The 23433-nt window shown below is 31.5% G+C and overlaps 1 protein-coding gene across 1 annotated transcript in view; it reads left to right on the top strand.

The window, feature by feature from the left end:
- Positions 1-7545: 7545 nt before the first annotated feature.
- IntS2 (integrator complex subunit 2) overlaps positions 7546-23433 on the top strand; it is a 33249-nt gene continuing 17361 nt past the window's right edge. Inside the window, exons 1-6 of the mRNA XM_076475020.1 lie at positions 7546-8011; positions 9602-9740; positions 11575-11922; positions 14114-14308; positions 17768-17940; positions 23068-23265. Of these exons, the coding sequence (XP_076331135.1) occupies positions 7728-8011; positions 9602-9740; positions 11575-11922; positions 14114-14308; positions 17768-17940; positions 23068-23265 (1337 nt within the window). The 5' untranslated portion in view covers positions 7546-7727. The remainder of the gene's footprint in view (positions 8012-9601; positions 9741-11574; positions 11923-14113; positions 14309-17767; positions 17941-23067; positions 23266-23433) is intronic.

The following is a 23433-nucleotide window of genomic DNA, read 5'->3' as shown; positions in this document are numbered from 1 at the left end:
AGTATTTGGACTAATTTCATAGTGGTCACATTTTCCCTATTAAATGCTAAAAAGTTTTTTATTTTTATTTTCCATTTTCTCACTTTCATCTTTCGAAGCTCTACTCAAATAAGTGGTTGAGTCTAACAACGCAAAATGCATATTTTTTGTTTATGTTCATTGGCCTTAAGATTTTGGCCAGCAAAACTGCTTAAATGATTTTTTGAATTGTCTTTTTTGACTTCTGTATATTTTCAAGTTATATTCAATATTCTTCTTGATAAAGTCTGATAGATTGAAATATATGAAAAAAAAAAGATTCTCAAAGACATACTCTTAATTAGTTAAATATATGACCCTGGAAATTATTAATTTTGAAGGTAAAGTTGGTGAATTTTATTATTAATTTCGGCGTTTTCTCTTTGAATTATCTTCGTGATTTTGGCCTTGTTAGTCTACTGAGATGAGGAAGCACGCTTTAAATATATTCAGAATTGAAATGTGCTGCAGGTAAAACATTTGAGTTATTACAGAGTTGTAGTCGAGGGTTCCAATTGGATATAATTTTGTGATGTTGCATCGTTGTCTCTCCTTAAAAACCAAGCAAAGGTACTGAAGAATTTCAACTAATGATTATGATTTTTGTGTACCAGTAATATCAAGCGTTGGGTGTGGTATACCTGATTCGATTTTATTACTTACCACGATCTTTACCAACCTATCCTCAAATCTAATTATATGTCTGGAATAATTTTAAAAAGACTAATTTGCTTGTCGCAGCAGAAAGCACTGTCGTTTCGTATAAGTTGCGTATAATCGGTACCACAACGGCCGAGATATTGATGTGAGAGACAGAGGGCTTTTCGTCTTTATATAATAGAAGGTTTTGGAGAAACGTTGTCGATGGTATATAAATCCTCATGAGTTTAAATCTATTTTGACTTTAAGGGTTCCATAACTTGTAAGTGAAAAATTTGACGTCGTCGTTGAAACTGATTTAACACTTTTGCTTCCATCTGTGGATAACGTATTATTTTGATACTGTATTTCGTGATCTACTGAATTTACTAGTTTATACATTCGTCTGTCAAAAACTTTGGGTTAATAAGTCGAATGTACGAGTTCTTCAGGGACAAGAGTCCTTCTTTTTGTGATTTCCATATCTGTAAAACTCGACTGCTTTTCCAATAGCCCTTCCTGCAGAGTCGCCAAGTGATGAAAGTATTGGAGCTACAAGTAATGGTAGAAACTCCCCTTTATGTAGCAGTACGTTTCTTTTCTAGTTAGCTAAAAGTTTTGGCTTCCAGTTCTCTCTATAACGATTTTGTTTGTTTCAAAGTTCGCGGAAAACCGTTTCTAAGTTATCAGGGAAAGATTAAAACGAAGGCAGCTAGTCATCACCATCCATTACCAACTCTTGGGCTACGTTTTTCAACTAATAGTAAGAACTGTCACATTATAATGCTTGAACCTGCCACGCTCTTTCAATAATGACATGTCGACTAAGTTTCTATTTTTGTATGTTCGTAACGGAAATGTTACCGTTTAAAACATATAAAGCACATTCACAAATATATATGATAAAATCGATTTTTAGGTGATGCACGGAACAGATTTCACATTTTTAAGATTCGTGATGGTTAATTAAATGAGATGAGTTTGTGTGAAAAAATACATTTAAGATATACAAAAGCTATTTCTTCGCATAATACTGTATATCCAGCTAAATATGCTATCTACATTTTTCACATTACGCTGTTAGTGTTTATTCGTATGATATGGACAGGATAGAATTGATGCTTTAAGTTGCTTAATCCTAAATTCCAAATTCTAGCGCCTCAGTGGCACAGCACAGATAGTCCATTGTGCAGCTTTGAGCTTAGCTTTAAACAAACAAAGAAATCAGATTGTAGTATGAAATGTTCAGCAAGCTTATCTGGATGTCGGTTTTGGTTTTTGTTGTTTGTTTTCGTCTTATCGTGAAACTCACTCTCTGGATTTTGCCCACATTCCAGGTAGGGATAGTCCATGTTTCCACGTTTTCAGGGGATATGATTAATGTTTAGGCTACTCATTCACTTTAGTGGAGATCGATATAGGAGGGATAATTACTCTAAAATGGTGAAACAGAACTGCGCCTATTTTTCCAGTGCCTAAACATTTTATTATAATTTTTATCAATATGCGAGTACATTGCGTCAGAAAAAAAAAATATATTTCTGTCTTAATCATTTGCATACACACCTCACAATTTTAACATTAGGAAACGGCCCCACTACAAGGCATACATACTCTGATGTGTGTGGTTTTAACTCTATAAGTTAAGTAACTAAAGAATTTTATCTAAGGTGTACTATAAAGAATAGCTGATTACCCACTTCTAGTAGTACACTTTGGAAATACCCGGCTCTAGCAACATACTTTTGAACTATTCTTCTTCTGGTAGCACTCTATGGAACTACGTCGTCACATGACTTACTCTCGTTTCCCATTTGTCGTCATCCTTTGAATAGGATATAATAGGTTTAATACTCACAATAATATAGGTACTTTAAATTTATATTTCGTATTTCTCTATCCTGATGAAACATATGTCTACAAATATAAATACTAATACATTCAAAAGAAAATGTTCATGTGTAAAATGTTCGGATGTACGTTGGTTTTTCTTTACTTTTACTCCTAAGATCATAAGTGATAAAATATTTAGTTTATTAGACTCTAAATAATCAAAAATGAAAGTTCACAGTCCTTCAACAAATTAAATATTTGGAATACTTTGCATGAATTTAGAGTGCAAGAGTTAATTCTGCTATAAAACTACGTAGTATTTACAAAAGTAGGATAGACAACATCTTGGTGACAGATCAACTCTTTACTCACAGAGTGAGTTTAACAGCTTCCTGTTAGGCCTGATGCGAAGCACGTAAACTGGTACTGTATATGAGTACCATTCTCAAGAAACTAAGCGCTCATGAGAAATAAATGAAATAAAACTGACCTTATTTATCCTCTCTTTATCACATTTTCTGTTCAACCTGCAAATAAACTTTTTATGCTGTACACTCTTGAGATCCTTCTTCAAAACTCTGCCCGTGTCTTTGTCTCAAGTCGTAGAGCACACTGGGAATTAGATCCGTTAGATAACTATATAATGAAAGTAACCATATATTGAAATATCGTACTTGACTGTGAAAACGTACCAAATAGCACACTCCTTTCTCCTCACAAGGAAGCAGTCGCAGGATGTATAGCTGGTTATGTAGTCAAGACAGCTCGAACAGAATACGTTGTACGGATTGTTAGGAGGCGTTGATAGTTGAAACTTTTAGAAAGTTGTCAATTCTGCAACAAGCTCAAGAAAGGAGTGCTTTGGTAAAAGCATTAACAAGTGTAATCAAAGTGCATCAAACATCAGAAAGGTGTTTTGAGACTTACAAAGTCAACAACTCGTGAACCTTCATAAACAATTAGCTTTAGAAAATATGTTTATGTCTTGAAAGAAGCTGTTTTAAACTGTTTTAATTATGTATTATATAAAAGTACGAGTACGTCACTTTGCTAAATAACAATCTACAAAAGCTACTAGTGCAAACTGGGAAAAATGCTTTATTTTTGAAAAACGATACTTTTAAACTGTGTGGAATATAAATATGTTTGTATAACATCCAAAGTGTATAGATTACTTCTTTATAAACTTTCAAATGTATTTATCAACTATTTATCTTAAAATTTATGACATCAAATGGAAAAAAATGCAAATAAATATTTTATTCTAACTTAATCTAGTTCAGTTGTACATGTAATTAATTAGTTTACTTTTAAAATTATATACGCTATTAAAAGTAGTATTGTTGTGCTTTTCTGATAAACAATCAACCACAACACTTAATTGTGTTGTGATATTTCAGTATTTGAACTTGCTTTCGTTCACCTAATGTAATTTCTCTTTTGCCACAGATTTTTTCTACAGTAGTACAACGGAAAGTTGTCAGACTTACAACACTAAATCCGGGCTGGATTCCCTAAGATGATTTTTGTTTGTTTATTTTGAATTTCGCGCAAAGCTACTCAAGAGCTATATGCGCTAGCCGTCCCTAATTTAGCAATGTAATACTAGAGGGAAGGCAGCTAGTCATCACCACCCACCGCCAATTCTTGGGCTACTCTTTTACCAACGAATAGTGGGATTGACCGTCACGTTATAACGCCCCCACGGTTGAAAGGGCGAGCATGTTTGGTAAGACCGGGATTCGAACCCACGACCCTCAGGTTAAAAAATGTGTTGAAAATGTAAAGCAAACGTAATCGTCATTGTTTTATGTGTAAATTTATATAGAAATATATTCATTTCAGGACTGCGTAAACTATTTGTTTGAGCACAAAGCTACACAAGGAGATAACTGTGCGTTGTCCGCCATGCGTATCGAAGCCCGATTTCTAGGGAGGGGAGTTTGCAGACATACCGCTGTACCACAGGATATGAGGTAAATTATAAATTAAATTAATATATGTACAGCCACATCAGTAAATCAAGAAGTACACTATGTAAGTAATTAACTTTAATACATAAAATATTGAGTTACGAATTCAAATACTTTATTTTTTATTGAGTAAATTGATACAGGAGTGAAACTATAAAGTTTAATATAATGAAAACACAAAAATAGACAATAAAATAGTAGTTTTTTGTTTCTTATAACAAAATAATTTTACAATCACGCTCAAACAAGTTCAACTACAACCTCTGGTGATTCCCTTGCGAACTACATAACAAGATCTTTACATCTCCGTACTGCTGAAAATTCTCCTTGCAGATGACTCCATCGTCCACGCATTAGTGACACACTGTGGAGCTGTCCGCATCTATTAGCATATTTTGGAACTATGCGTCCTCTGGCGCCACTCTGTGAAAACACAGTGTCGTATGTCACGTGACCTCTTCAGGGTCTCAAAGGATACTCTCTATGGGCGACATCATTTGATCTCCTCTCATCTTCATGTCCTTTGTTGCTGACAATTTATGTAGACAGACTAGGAACCATACCTTCTTACATTACTACTTCAGGTACTGCTTTGAAAGATAAGATTTATTAAAAATCTATACGTCCTTCTCAGCATCAGTTGATATGCAATTTCAGTTTACTTTCTGAATTTTTAATGCCTGTCTGAATCAACATTTATTTTTAGTTATCTCAGTTATTGTGCCCAGAGTTTCCGCATTTTAAGCTGTACTTGCACTACTTAATGTTCATATTAAGTTTTGCATTAAAATACATCACCTATTTTGGGGTAAATAAAGATATCTAACAAATTAGTCAATGGGCCAAGTCACCAGTACCATATCCTAATTACAGATATTTTCCAATTACAGCATCATACAGTAATGAAACTCTTGCTTATCTGTATGATACAGGAAAAAGAACTTTTTCATTACGCGATGTGCAACTCCCAACTTCGCAAAGTTTTTATCCTGTGTGCATGTAGATTTGCAATAGAGTTCATAATTTTCCCGTTTCGCCTCCGTTTCTCGTCATGAAGAAATTTATTTTTCTCCATTCAAGTTTACAGACAAAAGAAACTGAACAGCTGTATTTGCTGCGCGGAGTGGAGCAAAACAAAGGTGAAGAGGTCACACGCAGATTCACGTTTATGGAGCATTTGGTATGTTTTTATCTTTGGACAAGAATAAAAAAATTCAACCGCGATTACTATACAAGGTTGTAAATCGCTCTTAGCCATCATGCACTGTCATCCCTACCAACTGCTAGCACTCCAAATAAGCACTAGCGCCACGAGTAATCGGCTAGTATGTATAATGATTTATTCAACACTGTGTAAATAACATCATATAAACTAGTTTGTCATCTTTTACTTTTTAGCTATCTTAAATAAATGTTTGATTTGAATCACAGGTATTTAATAACACCAAAATCTATGAACTGAAATGATTTACTTTGGCAAAAAACAGGTGGTGTGAAATTGACGACTTATTAGATAAGTGAAAATTCAGCACTCGACTTTATCTTAGAGCTACTTACATGTTCATGTTTACGACCATGCACGCCCTCCATTGGCACGTCTACGTACTCACAGAGCTAAAAACCAGGAGCAGAGAACTGATAGCTTTTTGTTCAGCTTTGTGCTTAATTCAAAACAAACAAGTGATCATGTAATCCAGCTAGTTACAGTTGCGCATTGATCCCTATTGCGATGAGGATGAAGAGGATTTTAATGCATGAAGATGAGACGAAATTAAGACGAAGATGAACTTTATTAAATGGAGATTAGACTGTGCTGTAAAAGTTTTGTAATATTTTAGCTCATTTTCATTTTATTCAATTGATATTTTAACTAACTGTTTTTTTTTTTTTTTTGCTTTAAGAGATTTCGTAAATAGCTTCAGTTATAAAATTTTTATTTGTTTTGCTTGTTTGTATTTAAGCAAAAGCTATACGATAGACTATCTGTGCTCGTCCCACCAGGAGTATCAAACCTAGTTTCTAGCAGTGTAAATCTGTAGGCATAACGTTGTGCCACTGAGGGCATAAACAGCCAAAGGTTTACAGTTATAGTAGGCCCGGCATGGCCAGGTGGTTAAGACACTCGACTCGTAATCTGAGGGTCGCGGGTTTGAATCCCTATCGCACCAAACATGCTCATCCTTTCAGCCGTGGAAGCATTATAATGTACGGTCAATCCCATTATTCGTTGGTAAAAAAAACAACCCAAGAGTTGACGGTGGGTGGTGATGACTAGCTGCTTTCCCTCTAGTCAGATAGCCCTTGAGTAGCTTTGCGTGAAATTCAAACCAAACCTTTTATATTTTGATACAGTTAAAGAGTTTGTGTCTAAATGTTTTAACGCAAAGGTGTCAAAAAGCATAAAGCTTGAATTTGAAACCTTCAATAAATGTATCATAATTTCAGTTTACGGTGATTTAAGGTACAAATAATTGGAGCTTCCAATATTTTGAAAAACAAAATACTTTTATTTTTCAAGAAGTTTGTGGAATGTTGAACTAACTTGGAGTAAAAAAAATATTTTTATTTTTTATATTTGTTTATAAAACTTTTTTAATCATGATTTAATGCTTACTCTCTACAATCAAAAGCAATCAATAACACATTTCAAGTTTGGTACAAAAATATTTTTTTTTAATATAAAAAGCTATATAATAAACTATCTGTACTCTGCGCCAGTTTGTAGTGGGCACAGTACAGATAGCCCATTGTGTAACTTTATTATTAACTATAAACAAACAAAAAGTCACTAATTCCATCAGAGGACAACTCAAACATTATTATAATATGAAATTTGGCAACATTTAGGGCTGCACTTATACTGATCGGTAACTTGTTACATTACAACAGTCAAACATACTGTTTTCGTAATTTAACTTAAACTAGAAAATAATAAATTAAATTTACAATCACATATATTTTAGCCTTAATACAATTTGAGCAAGTAATATCATACATCTTTGAATAGAAACTGTAATTGAGTATGAAACACAGAACCAATAATATCCATGATTGGTTCTGTAAGAAAATATTTTGTAGTGCCCTCTATCCATTATCACGTTATGTATTATCATTAAGGTGGTTTAGGCTTAATTTGAGTACAGGAAATATTACGTGTGTTTTTATAGTAGTGTATTATTACTGCTGCTAATAACTTTACAGTTTAATAGATTTGTGCACTGATTTCATATGAAAACGTTTTACTTTAGTACTTGTTAATTGAAAATGACAGTAAATCTAGTCGTGACGCCCCGTGCTTTCAAAGCTATTCAAACAGTGGATGTTGCAGAATTAGCGGAGTTGAGTGAACAGAAGATTCGTCCTCTGTTACCTTGTCTGGTTCGAATGTCTCTTTGTGGTCCTTTGGATCAAAGGAACGAATGGACTATAAAGAAAAAGACAATTTTAAAAATTCTTTTAGGAATAGAACTTGTTAACTCACTTGTGGCATTGTTATCAATAGATTTTCACGCATTAGAAATCGACGTTAGAAAAGAGCAACAACTGAGGTTTGCGTTATATTTTAAACCATCAGTCGGAGAAAATGCATAGTCTTTAAAAACAGTTCAAGCTTTTAAATAATTACTATACTTTGTTAATTTAATTAAAGAATTTGCTTAAGCTCCTAAAACTTAGGAAGTGCTCAAATTACTAAGGTATTTCATAAATTGATAGGTGATATCTTTTTTTTCTTATCAATTATTATGCTGCTTAACATTTCAGTTTTGACATGAATGAACCTGTACCTCTTGGTTTAACAATTTTCTTTAAATTTACCGTTTAACAGTTTCATGAACACTTCAGTGTAGAAAAATGAACTGTACATCCTTTCACAGTACAGTACAGGTAAACTGTAAAATGGAATAAGTTATAGTATGAAACTTGTGGTAATTTTGTCAGAAGAAATAAATCATTAAGTGTAGTATCTTGGTGTAACAAGGGATGGTGAACTTAACATTTTCTAATTTTAATAATAATTAAAATAATATGTTAATGTGTTTATGTAATTTGTTGATGCTATGACATGGTTTAGTAAAAGTTGTGGTGAAAAGAAAAAAAAATCAAGTGAAGCCAAAGAAAAATGTGGCTCTTGATTAATCAGTTAGGAAATTGCACGACTCATCCAGCTCTATGCATAACATATTTAAGGTGTAAAAAGTAAAAGAAAATATTTCTTGAAAAATGGTGTCATGTGCAGAACAAACTAAGTTGTATAAAATATGTAATGGTTGATGGTTTGAAATATACTACTTTATATGAAAATGTAAACATTAGCAAAAATAAGTAATCACATTTGTTTTTAATATGGTAGATACATTACTTTATATGCACTGAAACATAGTAAAATTTATTTGTATGCCACTAAATTCTAGAAATGATTTTAATATTGTGGTTTTACATATGCTTTAAGTCTACAGACTGTGAGAAACATGCTTTCAAACCAATAGTTCTTGATCTATTAACTTATATGGAGAGCTTACTATATATATTTCAGTTGTTGATTTTATTATGTTTAATATGCCATCAACAACAAACAAAATGAAAGCTGTAGATAATAAAAATAATCCTTTAATCCAAAAAGCTACTGCAATAAAGCTGTGCATATCTTCTGCTTCCACTAGTAAGATGATATACAAAACTTTGAAGTTTGTTGAAATTTATATTCCAAAATTTAACAAGCATCCAGCTACACCTTGAAATCTGTGACTGTTATTATGAGAAAACTGCAGAAACAGAAACTGGAGTCACAGCAAAACCCCTATGAACCACCAGTGAGTTTTTTGTTACTTTAAATGTGGTCTTCAAAGCTAAATCCATGTACAGAAGAGAGTCTTGGAAATCAGTCAAGATGTGTAGATCAAAACTGACATCACTAACCTTCAGTGAAGCTTTGTATATCAGAAATGAGCTGTTTGGCAATAGTATGCATTCACAGCCATCAGATTAAATGTAATTAGTAATGGAGACCTTATTCCAAGAAACTGGAAATCATTGTTGTTCAGTGCTTTTAACTTCTATATACACAGTTTTTAGTTGTTAGTAACTAAAAACAGAAGTATTATGTTGTCTTGTACAATATGTTGTTTTTTTATTTATAGGTTGAAACTAGGTGGTCATTCAGGAGAAAGTGTTTTGGTTTCATCACTTCTGAATAGTTTATCACTGGAATTTGAACGAAGTGATGCTGCAAGAAGACTTCGACTTTTGCTGAGTGAGATTTTGGCTATTATGGCACAAGTAGGTTACACATTCACCATTAGAATTTAAACATGTTGTGATGAGACTACAATATTGAGTTGTCAGTTATTGCAGACAAAATTATTTTAATTTAGGTGTTGGGTATTATTATCAAACAAACCTTTTGCTCAATGAGTTACTGATTATTATAGCAGACTATGCCATTAATCAGTGAGTTTTAGTTATTAAGAATGATTATTCCTTTAATGAATTGTCTACTTGAGTAAGTGTGTTATGCTAATATAATAATGGGTAAACAAACAATGACTTACAAGTATAGTAAGAATTTTATTGATGGTGGAACATTCAATGCATTTCAACAGAACATTGATCTGTTTTCTGATTGTACCTGAAGAAGACAGACCAGTGTTCTATTGAAACATGGAGTTGTTCTCTATTAATAGCAGACTGTGCCTTTTGATTAGTGAGTTGATTGTTATCAGATACTGTGGACATTTGGTTATCATAAGACTGTTCTTTACTCAGCAAATTTTAGATTATTGTGGCATACTGTGCTGTTTTGATCAGTGATTTTTAGGTAATTATGACAACTCTTATCACACATATGGGTTTGCTGACTTAAAAAATGTTTTAAAGTTTCCCTCATAGTATTTGTTTTAGGTTTAAAAGAAATTACATCATTTTATACAGTTTTTTGTATGATTTATGTCAGATTTATATTTGAATTCAATGCTTCATCTGTTATTACCAAATAAAATATAAAAACGTGTTGCTCAAAAAGAGTTGGTTTAATATAATAATATTTTGGTGACTTTATTATTAAAGTTTAATTGTTAACAAATAGGTTGCAGTTTAAGTACAGTTATGCATGAAATGTTTATAGTTATATGTAGATTTATATAATTCTCCAGTATCATTGGCATTGATATTGGTCCACATATAGACTGTTTCGTATTCACAATATGATTAACTTTTGGTTGATACAAACTGAATTCACTATTATGACAAACTATGCTCCTTGCTTCTTTAGTTTCTAATTAGTAGTCATTTTACATTTGCTGATATTTGGTAAAAGAGTAATTCCAGTGAATGAGTAACGACAGGTTGGTGACTTGTAATCTAATACTTGTAGATGTGTTAAATATTAATAGTTATTTCAGTAAAAGTGTAAAATAAGAGTAAGTAGAATAAAAGAAGCTATCTTGTCTGTCTCATCTTATTTTTTGAAATATCAAATAAACTATGCATCAAAATTAAGGTGTTAATAAGATGTACTGCAGTTAAGTTGCATTTAGTTTTGGAAAGTCTTAAACAGTTGCACATGTTTAAAGTAGGAAATGTAAAATTAATGATAATTAGAGCCATAGTTTGAAGCTTAGATAGACTAGCTTTTTAGGCTTTTGGACTAATAGTGTCAGTAATAGCAACTTGGTTATTAGAGTTGTTATGTCTTCCATTTTTGAATTTCCATACATACACAGATTTATTTTTAAGCCAAGCCATTTCTTAGACAATTATCAACATATAAGATAGTTCCCTTGATGGCATTATGTGTGCTTTTATTCTGTGTTATTCAATGTTCTTTTTGAATAGATATCTGTACAGGGATGTGAAAGATGATGGGGATTGTTATTTGATTTTTATTTAATATTTTGGATCAGAGCAATTCTGATGAACCATTTGAAATACTTTAACCTTTTACATTTGTATGGCTCTTCAAGAAATTAATAATCAATAATTCTGTTTTCTTAAGATTAAGCATTTATACTAATTTCTTAGAAAGGTTAGCTTTGAAGTTAAAGCTACTTAACATGTTACATAATAGCATTAACTGATTATTGTAATTAACATACAAGATCTCTGTGCTCTATAGGTTAAAGAAAATCCTGGTGAGTACGTCTCCCGACCATCAGAGCTCTTTGACAACACTGTCTACTTAGAAGAAGTGGCAGATGTGTTGTGTATAGCCCAGGCAGAATTACCAGGTTTACTACATATTCCAGATGTAGCTGAAGCTCTTCTTCGTGTAAAGAATGGTGCAGGTCTTATATGCAGACTGGTGGCAAATGCACCAGACAGCTTTCAAGAAGTTTGTGAGACTTTGATTAAGAATGGAGAGAAACAAGATGAAGAAACACCTGGAGGAAGAATCCGAATGCAAGCCCTCCGAATACTGTGTCAAATGAATGTGGTTCAAACTCTGAGTGTTAGAGCTATAGCAGTAAGCTATATTTCTATAATTATTTAAATACATTTTATTTGTCTATGTGTTTTAAGAAAATATTTTTCAAAGAAATGTAAAGACAGATGCAAATCTCAAAGCTGAAATAGATGTGTGGAAAGATTTCCGTAAAAGTGAAAAAATATATTACAACACACTGACAAGTACTTTGTAAACTTAAGTGATGTGAAGCTTACTTTTTTCATTTACTTAAAACAGTGTGATGTTTTACTTAATTATCCACACAAAGTCTTTTTTTTTTAATGTGAAAATAGAAGGTTTAAGTTTTGTAATTTCATTCATCCTTTAGTAAAAATGTCACGTTATCCCTTAAGAAAAAGAAAAAGGATTTCAAATGTTTTTTTATGTTATTTAATCAATAATGTATGTTCCATTATTATTAATTACTTTCTGCTTGGCATTCACAAGCTTTTGAATGTCACTTCTATAAAATTCTTGGGATTTGGAGGAAAAGAATGTAGAGAGGGTAGTTGTGACATCTTCATGTGTTCCAAGCTCTTTTCTGTCAAGATAGTTCTGTAGACTTTGGAATAGATTGTAATCAGATGGGGCAAGGTCTGGAAAATGAGGACATGGAAGTTTTTCCCAACCTAGCTCTTCATTCTTTGCAGATGTGATCCTTGCTGTATGGGGCTGTGCATTATTCTGGTGTGACACAACACCTTTATGATTGATCAAAGCAGGCCTTTTTTCTTTCAGTGCAACATTCATACACTGTAACTGTTGACAATAGAAGTTTGATGTAATCATTACATTGAGTGGCAGCAACTCAGTTGGTCACACCAACAATATCCCACCAAACGCTTAACAAGATTTTCCTAGAATGAAGGTCCATTTTGGGCTGTGCTTTAGCCAGTTTACCTGCACTGAGCCACTGTGTGTGGCACTTAAGATTTTTATAACATATTCGTTTTTAATCTCCAGTCACTGACCTGTCCAATAAAGGTGAATTATGTTCATGAGAGTGCAGAAAAGTGCAAATGTCCACTCTTCCTCTAAGGTTGGCTTCTGTCAAATCATAGGGGACCCATTTTCCAAGTTTTAACACCTTTCCAAGCTGTTGCAGATGACAGTGAACCGTTGAATGGGTTAAATTAAGCTTGTGTGCTAGTTCTTCAACTGTTACAGCACAATCTTCATCAAGTGCAGCCAGTAGCAAGTCATCATTAAAATTAACACGATGACTTGAACGTAGCATATCACTTAAGCCGTAGTCACATGATATAAACTTCTGAAACCACTTTCAACATTTCCTTTCATTGAGAGACTTCACATCATAAACACCTTGAATGTTTCGTGTAGTTTCTGCTGCATTATTGCATTTCTTAAACTCATAAAGCATTATATGCCTAATGTGCTCCTCAGACACATCCATCTTCATAAGGGTTTATTTGATTAATGATCTGAAAACGTGGAGTTGGGTTAGTTTCTTTTATTTGTCTGAACATTTTACACATGTTCTACTACATTAAAGCCTTCTGCAAAGACAGAAATGATGCACTTTCTGTATTAACTTTTGGACATTACTTATGGGATGACCTAATATTTATCAATGAAAGTGTATTGTCCTGCTAAGATATGCAGTTGTGATGCTTGTCATGTGACCTATGTAACACATAACCTTTAGAAAACTTGGGAATTATCTTGTGATGAATTTAGTTGCAGAGCCAAGGCATACATATCTGTGTAGGAACATAGAGAAAGAAAGATAATATATGCTTTAGATTATGCTGAACAATACACAAAAATGGCTATCATACTGTAGGTTCCATGGCACAATGCAGCAAATGGTTAATGAATTCTATGTTTTGGATACAGTGAAACGTAGCATAAATGTGTTCTTATTTTGTAACAAAACAGAAAAAGATATCCTCTATTAAGTGAAAATTTTTTTAATGCATTATAATTTGAGAACCTGAATATGTCTTCACTGGTAATATGGTCTTCCAACTAGGGCATTTTTTGCTAAATTCTAGTTATTTTTCAGGTAATTATTTGTACTGAAATAGTTGTAAAGAATGATAATTGATACTGTTTTTCACAGATTAAAAGCAACAAAATTTTGACACATTGACTTGGATGTACTTGTATTTCTCTGATTAATTTCAAAATTGTTTGAAATCATTTTTAAGTAAAATATTTTACTTAAATTTTAAATTGCATATTTAAGGTAGAGCAGTGTCGAATGCCTGGCCTGGCAGTGCTGCTGACATTAGATCACAGTCGGCTAGAGCAGGGACATCGAGAAGCTGCTGATTTTGATTCAGTAGTTGGAGACTTAGTAGCCTTTGTCAGTGGTCTTTTACTTGGAAATGATGACAAAGTGAGAGCTTGGTTTGCTCAATATGTACGAAATTGTCAAAAGGTCTGTAGTTTTTCTTTGTTGCTATATTTTTATAAAACATAAAATCAATGTGGGCTAAAAAGAATTGCACGATTAAGATATTCACTGATCATTTTGTATAAAATATAACATCAGTATACCAAAGAAAAGAAAGGATAAATTTAATGTAACTCTAATGATTTTCAAATTATATAAGATAACATTACAATGATTAAAAGTTTCATTTTACAAAATTAATTGATGTTGTTCTAATTTTTATATTATTTGACTTTAAATTCAGAGTGCTTGAAGAATATCCAAAAAACTAGGATTGTATTTTAGCTAAGTGTAAATTTCCATGATAAATAAAATGAGTTACTATTACGTGTCAGCTGTGAGTGGTTAAAGTGTTTGAACAACTACATAATTATAGATAAAACTCGTAAATACCTGGCATAAACATACTTAGGGACATTTAAAATAATACTAAATTGTCCAGAGATGTGTTTACAGTATAATTTCTGTAGATGGCTGAAAGTGAATAAGCCTTTCACTGGATCAAAACTTTCAACAATGCATAATTTTAACATGCAGCTTTGAGACATGCATTGTCCCATATATTAGTGCACAGCCTTAGGGTGTTAAGCATTACTTTTTGATTATTAACTTGGTGAATTGGAAATAATGTTAAATCAAAAACAAAATGTTTTGAAAAAAATACAAATATGGTTGATATCTCAGACTTTTCTAAACTGTTAAAGGCCAGTGCTAGCTCCAGACAGAAGGTATATTTTTTATTGATTTTGCATATGTATGTTTAAACAGTTTATATTATAAATACTGTACTGTCATTTAATCATACATGGTGATGATATAGTAATTTCAAAGTTCTATAAAAATTAATTAAAAAAATGTACTAATCAAACACAGTCACAATATAATGGTAAAATTTGTTTCTGACATAAGTCTCACTGTTTTGGGCATGAGGTGATATAAATTGGCCACACCTGGATTTCAAAATGACTAAGAGTTCAAAGAGCAAAATTGGATTTGTTGTGTTATAGTAGATTAATATTTTTTTAAATTTCTTAGATTACATATCTTTTTTAAATAATAGTGAATGGATTTAAATAGCTTTTACTTTCCACCTGCTGAAATCTTTATAGGTGAGTGATATTACACTGTGCTGCATTATGTTATTCTTCTATTTTATGTAGCCAACAGCTATAAGTTTTGAAACTTGCAATAAAACTTCATAATAATGATATATTTTTTCCAAATATTTATTTGGAATAATGGCTGGTAAATGACATAAGATGGTGGTAGTGTATACAGCACTAACTTTCTTGTTACTGGAAGGCTGGAGATGAACCATAAATTGGTTCGTTTTTTAATTTTTATCTAATTAACATTAAATTAAGTAAAATTAAATATGTGCAGTAAAGATGGTAAAATCAATTGTGAATAAAATATTTGACCAGTCACTTGTTTAATATTTGTTTTTTGGTCAAATGCCCCCTCTCTGCTTTTGTTATGTTGGTGGGTTGTAGTACAGAGATATAAATTTAATGAAGTAGGAACTACATAAGAGAGTCAATGAATTTGTTTCAGCTATCACAGTAAAAAAAGAATAATTCCAAAAAAACTGTCTGAACCCTTTTCATTCTGGTATCTTCCTCATACTTTCTGTGACATTAAGTTTTAAAAGAAATCTGCCTGATCTCCTCTTAAATCACCCACAAAATAAAACTAACTAATGATATTTGGGAATTAATTTGATGTATATCTTATTAATATTAGTTTTAAATAAGTTATAAAATATTCAAAGTGTTACCCTAAAATTATCTCTCCACCTCCAACTGTAATTTTTAGGGGAAGCAAAAATATTTAAAACTTTCAATTTTTAGATTAAATTCAAGATATGAAACAAAGATTCAAATGTGTAATCTTTATGCTATTTTTAGGTCAAACACTAAATAGAATGAAAGTTTGAATTTCTAGTGCAAAATACTGTAAAATTCCTCTTACTGTATTACATCTTGCAAGCTTAAGAAGATAAGTCTGTTTTCTGAAAGCTGGCATTCCTTTCTTTTTTGCAGTGTCTTTGCTTCCAAGCTTCTCATTTTCCTTATAAGTATTGTATGTATATGTCCCTTGAACATCCATACTTTTGTTATTATATTAGAAGCCTTCTTTCATTGCATGCCTTCATGTAATATAAATGTACCTCTTTTTCTTTTCTTTTTTATAACCCATTATATATACAAATGCCAGTTTGTACAAATATATAAGTTACAGAAAAGTAATAATGTTATTATTATTTTGCTCTGTTTTTTTTTAACTGAAATAATTACCTTGGTATTTCATTTCATTTTACAAACCTAACACTGCTGGTTTGCCATGATCGAATCTTAACAGGACAGGAAATGTAACTGATATGTACATTATGTAATAATTCTGAATTCTCTAAATCTAACTGAGTTTGTGAAAGAAAGAGACTAGATACAATATAAAAATTCAGTGAACGTCATAATTTATTTACAAGCTTTAGATAACAGTGTGTGTATGTAGGGGGGAGGTATCTTATTTTCATAATGAGCAATCACTTACTGGAGAGCCAAAAACTATTTATTCTGTATAAGCTAGTTCCAAACTGTGTTCTCCATAAATCTGTTTCACGCTGAGAAAACATAAAATAAGAATGTCATATTTTCTCAGAGTGACTTGCATTATATGTATCTTTTGGTCATTTCCATTAATTGAACATAAGGGAGGTTTTATTTACTGAGCTGCCAGTAGAAAAGGACACTTTCTATTTCCATACATAGTACATACAACTTTACAGAACTGTTTCCTTGGTGAAGACAAAAGTGATACCATAGGTGAATGATATAAATCAATGGATAGCTAGAATGAAAGGACTTAACCTTCTTGATCACTGTGTTAAGTGATAACTACAAGTAGATAAGAGAGTGTCGCATAATGCCATAGTCTACTGCTATGTCACATAGTTGTTTATATTTCATTATAAATTATAAATCTACCAAAAAAAATCTAACATATTTGCAAAATAATCAAATTTTTATGATGCCATTTGTTTAAATGTTGTACTTCACACACAGTAATGTTTATGAGTTATTAATTTTACAAATGCAAATGCAGAAGTGGCCAGTATAATGCCATAGAGTGAAAAAGTTAATTGTTTTCCATTCTGTATCTAAGCAAACTATAATAATTGCTTTTAATGTAAAATAAAATTACTTATGATTCAAAGCTGTGTTCAGAGGATTTAGCGATTCTAACCTACTGGAGCAGGAAACTTATTAAAAAATTAAATAAGCCAAATTGATTCCATAATAAGCATAATAAGCTGGTCAAGGATTAATTAAGCTTCTAGTATATGTAATAGAAAGATGACCAGATAAATACAAGATATTGCTAAGTTTATTTTCTTAAAAGTATGGACATCAGAGAAACTTTTTGTTGTATATGTTTTAGTAGAAATGTGAATCTGATGGAGGAACCATACAGCCACTTCGAGAAGAACTCCTTCAACGCCTTCAGAACCTAGTTTTGTTCAGTATCGATCAACGTAACCTTCCTGATTCTAAAGTTGTACAAGCCAGCTCACTTCTTAGGCTGTATTGTGCATTACGAGGCATTGCAGGTTTGAAGTAAGAAATACCTTACAAGTTTAATCACTGTTTTAAAATATTATATCTTTGTGGAATTTCTAGCTGTAATTTGCAAATTGTGTTAAAGAAAGTAACCTGGCCCTATATTTTATTAATATTTGTAATTCACTTTTATAAAAGTTCAGTATTGAAAGGAACTAATTGGTAGAACATGTACAATAAAGGCATAAAACATAACAGAGGAAGTGTGTTTGTACAAAGGAAAGATAGTGTACAGATTGTTACTGGAAGGGTGCGAAGCTGCACGACACATTTTTCTCAAACCAGTGTCAATTACATAAGAAATGTTAGAAATCTCAAAACAGTATACATCTCAACAAAACTATATGTTATGAGTTTGACACAAAAGTGGTGATAATGCAGTATTTGAGCTTACCCAAAAAAAATAGCTAATAAACATAAGTGTCAATAGTGGTATTAAGTTGTTGTTGTTTTTTTAATTATAATATTTGTAAATACAAAACATTAACATTTTGGTATTTTTCAACAATTACTGTTCATATCTTACATATTCAAACAAAAGACTTCTAAAATAAAAAAAAAGATATTAAAATCTGTTTCATAGACTAACATATCTGTAATTTGTTATGCTAATAATTGTTTGATCTTGACTTTCACATTTAATTTAGTTTCATATTATTACAGCTATTTTGTGTAGATTAAACATTAGAATTTAGGTGTGTATTTGTAGGAACTTGAAAAATAAGAAACATTACAATACCATGAAATGTAGGCTCAATAAAAGCTATTAATTCTAATTTATATTAGGTGATAAATTGATACCTTTGAAAGTTAACCCTTATCCCAATTTTAAAAATGAGATCTGAACGACAACTTTTCATTGGGTTTGTTTATGCCATATCTCTTCTAAATACATTAACCATGTATGTACTTTGAAACAGTTTCACTGAAAGTTACTTATGATGTACAAATCTTTCTCTTTTATCAGCACTCACATTTAATCTTTCTATTTTATTTTTTACCTTTCCAAGTAGCTTCACTAATATTCTTACTATCATTCTTAAAAGCATAACTTCCATAAACTTTAAAGTTATGCTTTTATTTTCAATAAAATTGTTTTAGTGTAACACATATCTATGTGATTAAAGTATGTAATGGTATTTTAATTGTAATTATTTGCTGTAACTCAAATTTAATTGTTATAAAAAATTATTTGTTCACATTTATCAATTCTCATATGTGTAAAAAATAAAATAAATATAATTGCAAAGAAATGTACAACAGTAGTATATGATCAGATTTATTTAATGTTATATAAGTGAGACCTTGTTAATTCAAATCAATTTGTAATGAAGGATTTCTTAGGATTGTCAGGATATTTAGATAGTCAAATCAGTCACCTTCAGTATAGAGAATACTATTAATAGCATGAATTATCAATCATTAAACTTAAGGATGCAAACTATAAGGGTGGGCATGTGACTGGTAAACAAAAAGGAATTTATGTACAATAAATTTACTAGTTTATTATTAGTAGTACATGTTTTCTATAATTATACAAATCACATAACCAAAGTGGTATATTATGTCATTATTTTTACATGAGTCATCTTTTTGTTCAAACTAATGACTTATAGAATACAAAATGCATCGTAAATGCATTGCTTTCTTGTATAAACAAGCGTCATAGTTTAAAGACATATATTCATTTTAGAGTAGTGTGACTTGACGTGTCTTTTATAGTTTATAAGTATTTTTACTGGGAAGGTCATTCTCAGAAACATTGTTTGTTGTAAATCTATACCCACTGTGAGTGCAGAGATTTTTTGTGGTCAGTAGTTATCGCCTCGTTTTCTCTTCTGTTTGACACTTACTAATGATTGGATTACTAAATCATTTATTCATAGGAAATTCATGTTTCTTACAAGAAATAGCAGTTTGGTTACAGAACACAAACATGCAAGTTACTAATTACATTTCCTGTTGCAAAGAAGTATCTACATCATAAATTATCCACATTGTAAATAATTTGAATTTTTGATTGTGTACTAACAAGGGTCACTGTGTGTGTATGTGTATGTACTCACAAGTCCACAATGATAAAAATGAAACCTTACTGAGATAGCTTTTACCTTTTATTTTTAACCTTTAAAGCTCTGATATGAAGAAAAATTTCTGTTACTTGTACATGTCCACAGTTTAATATTTGTACATCAAACATAAAAAAGAAGCAGTCTGTTACTAAATAATATTTTCATATAACCCAAATTTAAAAGTATTTAATGACTGAAAAAGTAAACTTATATTTTTGAAAAAAGTCTATTCTTTTTTATGTTGCTCAGTTAAGAGAAAACTGTTTCTCAGAAATCACTCATAGTAGGCTTTTAACACCTGTACATTAAAATGTTTCTCCAAACTGATTTCCTGCTATTTCCAAAAAAACTGTTTAGGGAAAAAAACACCATGCCATCAGTAGCATATATTGCTTATTCACTACCACATAAATTAATTTTTATTTAAACACAAATACAAGATATACAGGTACTTTTGCAATTTATTCTTGCCTCTATGTGGTAAAGGAATGTGCAAGATTAAACATTCTAATATTCTATAAATATTATGAAAAATGTCTTCACATACTACTTCATGACTACAAGTTTATACTGTATGCATTTTCTTCAATATTTCATTACAATATTGCATATGTTTTCTTTTCTGTTTTAGAGAAAAAAACTTAATTATACTCAGAGTATTAAAGTCAAACATTCATTTCCATAATTTAATCTCCAGTTGTTGACACATAACCTGGAACCAGGACTAGAAAGGCCAACTTCAGGTGACTGACGGTGGTTCTCATACTTACCTGTTAGTCTTTCTGGCATGTTATGATCATTACCATTATGCTAGAGAAAATCATTTACAACTTCTCTTACTCTGCTTTCTCTCTTAACATTGCAGCCTGGGTGTCAACATTGGTTTTATGCTTTTTCTGTTTTTCAATGCTGTTTTGTTTTCCCTTCATTTCCTTTTATGTATTTTACTACATTTAATTTATTTTTACCTTTTTGCAGGACGTTTGGCGCATATAGCCTAGCTGCTTTGTGTCATAAAACACAAAATCAACCAACCGACCAATCTTCAGTTGTTTACAAACATTTGTTTGAGGAAAGAGAGCACCATTAATAGAACTACTTTAGTCTTTATGTAAAAATTTATCTTTTTTATAAGAAAGTAGCTTGGGAAAAGAGATTGAAGACTTTCCCAATCTGTAATAATATCTTAGTGTAAAGAAAATTATTTATACCGTACTATGCAAAAAATTAGATTTTAGGCTACTTTCAAAGAAAAGAAGAAGGTAAAACATCAAAATTTTATCTTAATATATAGTATAACAGAAAACTCGGTGGGAGTGCTTGAGTTAAGCAAACACTTAATATTTTGTCACTCTTTTGCTTTAATAACTGCAGATGTTCTTTCAGACATTGTCATAACATACTTCATCAAAGTATCCATTTGGATTTTATTTCAAATATCTAATACATTCCCATGATGTTTCTTTGGAAATAACATTTTATTTGTCAAGTTTTTGATTTATCAAATTCCAGATCTGCTCAATTGGGTTAAGATTGGAGCTCTGTATTGTAGTCATTTGAATGACTCCAGCAGCTTTTCTAGCAAAAGTAATTTTTGTATAAGCTGGATGAGTGTTTGAGACCACTAGTAGAATCATTTACCAATAATATGCAAACCATTGGGCATACTGTGGTAGATCAGTATCTGATGGTACTTGTACTGGTTCATTATTCCAACTATTTTCCAGATATCTTTTGTCACCTCAGTTGAAAAACAGGCCCAGATCTTCACACTGCCTCAACCATGCTTTATGGTAGATGCCATGTATTAAGGTATCCTTGACCTTTCTACCACCCTACACTTTGAACCCAACATTTCAAACTTGGACTCATCCATCCATTACACCCTTTTCCAATCATGAACTGTCCAGTTTTGTATCTTTTAGGAAATTTCAGTCTTGTGACAATATTTGGAGATCAAAGTAAAAGTTTATCAACTGCTAGATGACCAAATATTCCATTCTTGTTGAGTCTTTTTATTATTGAAGATCTGTACACACTTCTGTGATTTCGTACTTGGTCATTTATTTTATGTTAAGATCAGTGGTCGTCCTTCTCCTGTCGTGAAGGTTGCATAAATCAAGATACTTAACATCAGTATCATCGAGTTTAGATATTCTGCCTCTTACTTTCCTATTTTCAAATTTACCTGTCTCAGTCTCGTGATCTAAAGTGTACTTAACAGTGTTTGGGGAGCATGTCAATACTGCAACAATTCATCAAAGACTCCAATCAACATCATGTAAACTTTCTTGTGAACTCTCTGCTCTGCTAACAGTTTTCTATGTTTTGGGGCTGGGACATGAGAACATACCTTAATATATAGTGTTAAATACTGTTTTATCACAATTTTTTGGGGAGTGCTATTAAATTGATTTCTTCTACCATACACAAGCTTCTTTTTATGTAGTTAAGACACTGTATGGGGTATCATGACAGTTAGTTCAGACCCCAGACTTGATAAGTATGTCAAATCAAGCAGAACCCTTATGACATTCCTTTGGTACAAGTACACTGGAATTATAAAGAATAAGTATTCTCACCCTGGCTCATTCAGTTGTCAACAGGGATCAGTGAAGCTTTGCCATAGTGTTGAAATTTACATTCTCTAATGGTGTGAAAGTATCAGCCCCAAAATGGAAACAAAAACAGAATATTCTCTTGTTCCAATACTTTGGCACTAAATATAATTTATTGCAGTTTTAAGCAGTTTTAAAGTACATTACATATTCACTCATTCAATACAATCATTAACTGTAGGAAAAGTGATGAGTTTAAGTTTATATTCTCAAAACAAAAATAGAAACTTAGATTTTTAAAAAATTTTATCTAGTTACAATGTATTTTAAATCTAAACATTAGTATATTTGACATAGTATTAAGTGTTGTTTTAATATAGTAATTGTACTTGAGAATTACCAGTTACTCTTCTGTATATTATTTCAGAAAAAAGATAAACAATTACAGATGTTGCATTTACATTTTTTTTAGCAAATTAAGTTTTTGCTTCTAGGTTTTATGAAGATGAAACTAACCTTCTCCTCCAACTACTAACTTCACACCCCCCACCCAGTCCTGCTGGCATTAGGTTTGTGTCTCTTGGGGTCTGCATGCTACTTGCTTGTCCTACACTTATCTCTGATGGAGACCACGAAAGGAGAGCCAGTGAATGGATACGCTGGTTGCTTCAAGAAGAAAGTTATTTTGGAAGGTATGATACATTTCTGTTCAATATTTGATTTAAGAAATGTTATATCTTGGGGTACGTCCATTTTTTTATTTTGATAAAATAGTTAACATTTATAGATACATTTGTTTTTTACACAAAAATATTTTTTAAAATAAAAATATCAGTGCAGCCAACATTCCTACAAACATA

This window comes from Tachypleus tridentatus, chromosome 13, assembly GCF_004210375.1.
Source record: "Tachypleus tridentatus isolate NWPU-2018 chromosome 13, ASM421037v1, whole genome shotgun sequence".
In the NCBI taxonomy this organism is placed as follows: domain Eukaryota; kingdom Metazoa; phylum Arthropoda; class Merostomata; order Xiphosura; family Limulidae; genus Tachypleus; species Tachypleus tridentatus.
The sequence above is the reverse complement of the archived record's forward strand: the minus strand, read 5'-3'. Positions and strand labels throughout refer to the sequence as shown.